The sequence below is a fragment of the Lipotes vexillifer genome, unplaced genomic scaffold (genome assembly GCF_000442215.2).
Source record: "Lipotes vexillifer unplaced genomic scaffold, Lipotes_vexillifer_v1.1 scaffold328, whole genome shotgun sequence".
Lineage (NCBI taxonomy): Eukaryota > Metazoa > Chordata > Mammalia > Artiodactyla > Lipotidae > Lipotes > Lipotes vexillifer.
Genome location: NW_006799460.1, coordinates 439,943 through 446,488, shown reverse-complemented (window position 1 = coordinate 446,488; position 6,546 = coordinate 439,943). Strand labels below are relative to the sequence as shown.

At 64.4% G+C, this 6,546-nt stretch overlaps 1 protein-coding gene across 2 annotated transcripts in view; it reads right to left on the bottom strand.

The window, feature by feature from the left end:
- The window catches only part of SH3BP2 (SH3 domain binding protein 2), a 16,692-nt gene extending 12,098 nt beyond the window's left edge, over positions 1-4,594 (bottom strand). Inside the window, exon 1 of one of the 2 annotated variants that reach the window (XM_007471623.1) lies at positions 4,512-4,594. In XM_007471623.1, coding sequence (XP_007471685.1) covers positions 4,512-4,594 — 83 coding nt within the window. Of the gene's footprint in view, positions 1-16; positions 108-4,511 lie in introns of those variants that run through there. The other variant, XM_007471624.1, reaches the window with a different exon arrangement.
- Between the last annotated feature and the right edge of the window lie 1,952 nt (positions 4,595-6,546).

Sequence of the window (6,546 nt, the reverse complement as noted above, 5' to 3'; positions counted from 1 at the left end):
GGGTCGGCCCGCGCCCGCCTCCCCTGCGCGCACCGACACAGCATCAGGCCGCGCGCCCGGGCCGCCGCCTCGCCCGCGGCGCCCTCCTCCCGCCGGCCCCTGGCCCGCGGCCGTAGCCCCTCGCCCACCGCCCCCGCCCCGCCCCCTGCCCGGCCGCCGGCTCCGCCCCTCGCAGGTGAGGCACCGCCCCGCCCGTCAGCCCGCGGGGCCTCAGTTTCCCCGCCCGCAGCTGCGAGGGTGGGGCTGCGGGGCCGCCGGTCGGACGCCTGAGGGGCCGCCCGGAGTCGGGAAGCCACGGAGGTTAACGGGCAGCCGGCCTCACGGCCCCGCGCTGCTGGAGGGCCCCCGACCGCCCCCACACCCGGGCCCCAGCCCCTCCGGCTCCTGGCGGCCGAGACCTTGGGAAAGTGCCTCCTCCTCCTCCCGGAACCCCGGCCCGCAGCTCTGTCAAGGGTGGTGCGGGCCGCCCCGCCTCCCGGGGCTGAGCTGGAGTTGAAGCGGGGCTGGCTGGCGAGTTTCCCCTCGCCCCGCACCCCGGGGCGCGAGCACTCAGGCTCCCGGGCGGGGCTGCTGGTCCTCCCTCGTTCCTCCCCCGTGGCCCCCTCTGGGCGGGCTGCGTCGCCTGTCTGACCCGGGATTCCTTGCAGGGGTCAGGGCTCCGGTCCTTGGCACCTCCACCTGCCTGGAAGGATGTGGGCACCTCTCCCAGGAGCCTCCTAGGCTGGCTACAGGCTGGCCTCCCAAGCATGCTGACCTCCACTTGCATACAGGCTGCCACCGAGATGGGCCACCTGCAGCAGAGGGCGGGTCTAACAGCTTCCGCCCTGCTCCCACCCAGCGGGAGGTCCCTGGTTTCCAGGCCTCTGCCTCAGGCCAGCGCTCTGGCCCCTTCCCGCTGCAACCAGCCCCTGCCTCTCAGGCCTCTACAGCAGCCCCCCTACACAGAGGCTCCAGCCAGCCTCCGTGCCTGTTCCCAGTGCCCTTGCCAACCCCACGCCCCCAGCATTCCCAGCCCTCTAGGCTGCCTCCTCGCAGCCCCCTGCCTGTACACGCCTCCACCACTTCCGGGCAGCCCCACCCCACCTCCTCTCCTCAAGTCCCTCCCTGGCCTCCAGTCTCTTTCCTCCATCACCCTCCCCTCAGCACAGGCTCCAGCACACATGCCATGCCCATCACTGCTCTGTTCTAAAGCTCCAGGACCTGCTCATGTCCAGCTGGCCCTTTCGGATCCAGCCCCTGTGGACCTTTCTCACGGGCTGCCCTCCAGCCCTCCACCTCCCGTGTGTGTGCCTGCACCAGCCAGGCCCGTGGCTCCTGTTACTCAAATCCACCGCACTCCCCCCTTCAGGCCTCTGTCCACACTGTTCCCACTGCCTGCTGTTACAACTGAACTAACTCACCCTCAAGAGTTGGTTCAAATGAACACCAGTCCTTCACAAACTCTTCCCAAAACCGAAGAGCAAGGCATTCATTCTAAGAGGTCAGTGTGGGCTTCCCTGGTGGCACAGTGGTTGAGAGTCCGCCTGCTGATGCAGGGGACACGGGTTCGTGCCCTGGTCCGGAAAGATCCCACACGCCGCGGAGCAGCTGGGCCCGTGAGCCGTGGCCGCTGAGCCTGCGCGTCCGGAGCCTGTGCTCCGCAGCAGGAGAGGCCACAACAGTGAGAGGCCCACGTACCGCAAAAAAAAAAAAAAAAGCTATGCAGGTTGCGAAGGAAAAAGTAAAACTATTCAAAGATTAGATGATTAGAAACTCCAAGGGATCCACTAAAGAAAGAATAATTAGAACTGATAAGCTCAGCAAGGTGGCAGGATACCAGATGGATACACCAAAATCAGTCCTATTTCTCTACACTACCAACGAACAATCCAAAAATGGAAGAGGTTTAACTCAAGTGCCCCCTCTTTCAGGTGGTCCCACCAGCTCAGGCCCAGCACACAGGGGGCACCCAGGCAGTCCCAAAGGTGTAGAACGTTGACCCCGCTGGGTGCTGGGGACTGCAGGTTGCCTGGAAGGCGCAGGAAGCTGAAACAGAGCCCCACCCTGCTCCATCGCCTCCTCCCCCATCTGTAAGGAGACCTGGCATCTGTGTGGGGCAGGGGGTGCCAGAGGCAGAGCTGAGGACTGATGGGGCCCACCCCTCCTCCTGGCTCCACACCTGAGCGAGCATGGGGAGGAGCCGGGGCTGCCAGCGGTACCACCTTGGTCAGCTCGGTGGCCAGGCAGGTGCAGGCCTGTGAGGGGTTCAGTCTCACCTGGCCTCCGTCCCTCTGCGGGCAGGAGGAGGGCTCTTGGGTGTCCATGGGCTGACCTTGGGTGGGGAGGGTGGGTTGTAGCAGGCCTGGTCGTGTTCCACCTTCACCTCCCCTGGGAATGTCCCTGCTTCAGGGACAGACACCGACATCCACCACCCTTCTCTAGAAGATGGACCATCGAAGGGGAAGCTCATCCTGATGGCCGGATCCTCTGGCCGCCCAGCCCTGCCCTGCACCACTGGGTGAGCTGGGTTGGGACCCGCCCAGGAACACAGTGCCAGGCACGCTCCCCAGTCTCTGCTCCGTGCCCACCCCCACCCTCTCTCTCAGCTGAGACTGGTCTGTGTGACCCAAGGCCCGAGGCTGCAGGGGTGAGGACAGAACAGGCCGGGGAAAGCCGCTCTTTTACACAGAGACAGCCCCGTTCGTTGGGCTCCAGGAAGCGCAGGCTCTGTGGCTTCCACTTGCCTTGGGGCTGCGGGCCTCTGGGCGTGTGGTCACACCCCCTGCACAGGCCCACACATGAGCCGTGGCTCCGCACACTCGGTCACTGTCACAGACGGTGCACCCAGACAGGATGTGTGCATGAGCCACACGGCCCGAAGGCAGAAGGTTCTGTTTGTGCACGTCAGTGTGTGTGCACACGTGTATGTACCGGTGTGAGCCTGTGCACCAGGTTGCCTGGAAGGCGCAGGAGGAAGGCAGGGTTCCCTCGGCTCATGACCCGCAGGTGCGGTCTTGGCTGTGGTGAGGGAGCTGGCACCTCGTGGGACCACAGGGTTGGGGTTCCGTCAGTGGTGACCAGACCGCCCATGTGTGGGAGCTGCAGGGTGAGGGGGGTCTGGGGGGGGTCCCAGCCCCGAGGGAGAAGAGACCAGGTCCCCCAGTGCACTCACTCATACCTATGCACACACTCATTCATCATAGGCCTGCATGCATGCTTACACACTCATGCCTGAAGACACACTCTCACATACCCACATATAATCATATGTGCACACGTACACACATGCACTCGCACATACACATGTACTCGCTCACACAGGCTCACACGCATACGTATGCACACACTCATCGCACATGTACACGCTCACATTCATTCTTATACATGCACTCATTTTTACACATGCCTGCTTATACTCAAATGTACTCATACACACACACTGACTCACATGTATATTCACACACTCACACACACACACACACACACACACACACACACTCTCCAGGGGCTAGCAGGACCTTTCATGGGTGGCCCCAGTGCCCTGGGCAGGCAGCTTGGGCACAGGTCCGAGTAATCATCACTACCTCGCAGCCCTGCACTGGTCCAGAACCAAGTCTGACCCGACAGCTCATTAAACCCCACAGGCGTTGCTTTACCTCCATCTCACAGACTAGGACACTAATAAACAAGCTCAGCAAGTCGTCAACTCGCATGGAGCACACCAGGCACTCACCGTGGGGACCAGACTGTATGCTTCTCGAGGACCACCCCACGTCACCATCCTAACACCCCATGACGTGTGAACCTGTGTCACCCCCACGTCACTGATGAACACACCGAGGCTCAGAGAAGCTGAATAACTCAGAAGTCATACAGCCAGTGAATAGTGGAGCGCTCAGCCTGTCCCGCCCGGCACAGAGCGGGCGCTAGGTGGCGCTGGAGGGGCGGGGCCCCAGCGCCTCTTGGTTCCGTCTCTCCTTTCAGTTTCTCCTCCCCCTTCCACTTCCCAGAATCTTTCTCCATAAAAGAATGAAAACCAAAAATCTCCAATGACGAGGCCGGTGACGAGCCATGCCAGAGGCAGGGAGGGAGGCACGACCTGGGCTGGGGTCCCTGAGACCCTGAGGCTCTTCGGCTCCCTGCCAGGCCCCCCAGCACTGCGCTCCCAGGTCAGGCAGGCAGTGGGAGCTCACACAGCTCTCCGTGTCCCCACAGTGCAGGCACGGTCACACTGACACACCGTCACACTCACACACGCACACATACAATGTGTGCACCCAGGACCCAAACGCCAAGGCCACCCAGGCAGGGCAGCACATGACCAGGGGGCGGGGTTGTCCTCTCTGGGCTCCCACTTGCCCCGTCCAGCTGAGGGCTCTCCTCTCGGCGGCCCAGGGTCAGCGTCCTGGGCGCCCCACCGCGGGCCCCGTTGAGGGGGGTTCTGACTCCTCACGGGGACTCCCTGAGCGCCTCTACAGATGCTGGCCCGGCACCACCTCCCGAGCCCCCAGCCCCAGGACCGCCCTGCTGACCTGGTGGCACTGACCCAGCACATGACTGTCTTCCTGCCTGGCGACGGCTTGGGGTTAGGTGTCCTGGGGCCCAGGAAGGCCATGTGGCTCAGGGGCCACGGGGCGGGCCTTCAGCCGGCCTCCCCCAGGCAGGCGCGGTGCAGTGCCCCGCGCAGCCCAGAGTGCCGGGCCGGCGACGCCCGCGGAGCCTCCTGCTGACAGCTGCCTGCCGCATCTGGGGCCCGTGGCCTCGAGGGCTTCCTCCCCGCCCAGGGCTTCCTGTTGCCGGGCCCCCGGGCAGCCCCGGGTAGCCAGAACTTCCTGCCTTCCACCCTTTGAGGTCCTGAGGCCCAGCACTGTGCCCAGTCAGTGCCGTGTGGCCTGCTGGCTTTGGGCCACGCCCCCTGTGGCCAGAGACCACAGGTCGCCAGGCCCCGGGATGAGGCCAGCTATGCTCCCGGGAGGCAGCTCCCTGCCGGTCCCCCCCCCAGGGCCACCTCTGTACGTCTGACTTCTTCCCAGAAAATCGCTGAAACCCCAAAGCCCAGGGCGCCAGGCCCGTCCTCCCTGACCCCAGAGACAGCCACACAAGAAGTCGGTGCTTACGCCCCGCACGCGGAGCTCACTACAACCCGGGCGTGCTCCCACCACCACCACGGGCACCACTGCCCAGCTCTGCCTTCCGAGGCTACACAGAGCAGCTGTGCCTCTGGCACCAGAGCCTTCTGCGTTTCAAGGTGGCCACCTCTCTGCCCTTTGACACCAAGGGACCAAGGGATGGTTCCGAGCCTGGGCCCAGGCATCGGCCCGTCACCTTCCCTCTGTCCCCCAAGCCTTCTGCCCCACCCCATGCCAGGCACAGCCTCTGTGACAGAGCTGCTGTGACAGAGCAGTGATCGCCACTCTCTGCTGCCTCTGTGAACACCTGGCTGGCTAGAAAGCACTTACAACCCCAGCGGCAAAGCACAGTCCTGTCACTCCCTGGCCCCTGACCAGGTGCCTCCCGAGCCTGCCCTGCCCCACCAAGCCGGGTTTCCTCCCCCGCCCGGGTACACAGCCAGGAAGCTGGGAGCGGGGATTCAAGCCCAAGCTGCTTGGTGCTGGGCCCCCAGGCCCCCTGCCTCTCCCCCCCTGAGCCTGGGTCTCAAGGTCACACCTCGCCCAGGGAGGACAAGACCAGCTGGAGGAAGGGGTGCTTTGGGGCCACGCCACGGCAGGATTTGAGGGTGACAGAGGCCACAGACTACGGGGTCCTCGGGTGTTGCAACGGCCTCATCCTGCCCGCCAGGTTTACCAGGGCATAGCCCCACAGCCAGCTGTGCCAGTGCCTAGTCAGCCTGCATCCCTGTGTGTCGGGGCCTGAGGGAGGCCGGCCCTGGGCTGGGGGCCTCCATCTCCCACTGTGTGCACAGCCCCAGACCCCTGCCAAGGTCCCCGCACCACCCGGGGGCCAGTCTGGGGTGTGAGACTACCTGCTATCTCCTGGAGGATGGGACTTTTGTGTACGAGCTGTCCTCAGGGCGGGACCCTGGCCTCCGCAGCCTGTGTCAGCCTCAGTGCCCTCGGTGGCCGTGGGCAGGCCATGCCTTCAGAAGAAAGCTGACCACAACAGATGGACGGGTGGTGGCAATGGGGAGGTTCAGTGGGGCCCCCTGCCCTTCCCCTTCGCAGCCTGCCCAGAGTGGGGAGAGGGCTCCCAGTCAGACTCAGCTGGGCACCCCGCCCACCTCTATCCTCTGCCAGCTGTGGGCCTCAAGCTACTGACTTAGCCTCTCTGAGCCTTAGTTTCTTCATCGGTGCTGAGGGTTGAGATAAAATAGCAGGTTAGGAGCCCCTGGGGCTTGGGCGGCCAGGACAAACCAGTGGACCAGTTCTGGGACGGGGCAGGGTCTTCAAGGGGCCGTGACCTCCAGAGGAGGTGCCCAGCAGGCACTGGACCAGGGGAGGCCTCCAGACGAGGGGCCGGGACTGAGAAGGAGTTTGCTGGGGCAGGGGTGGCCTGAGGAAGTCAAAGTCCGGGAAGCAAGTGGCCAGAGCCAGGGCAGGATGGGGGGGG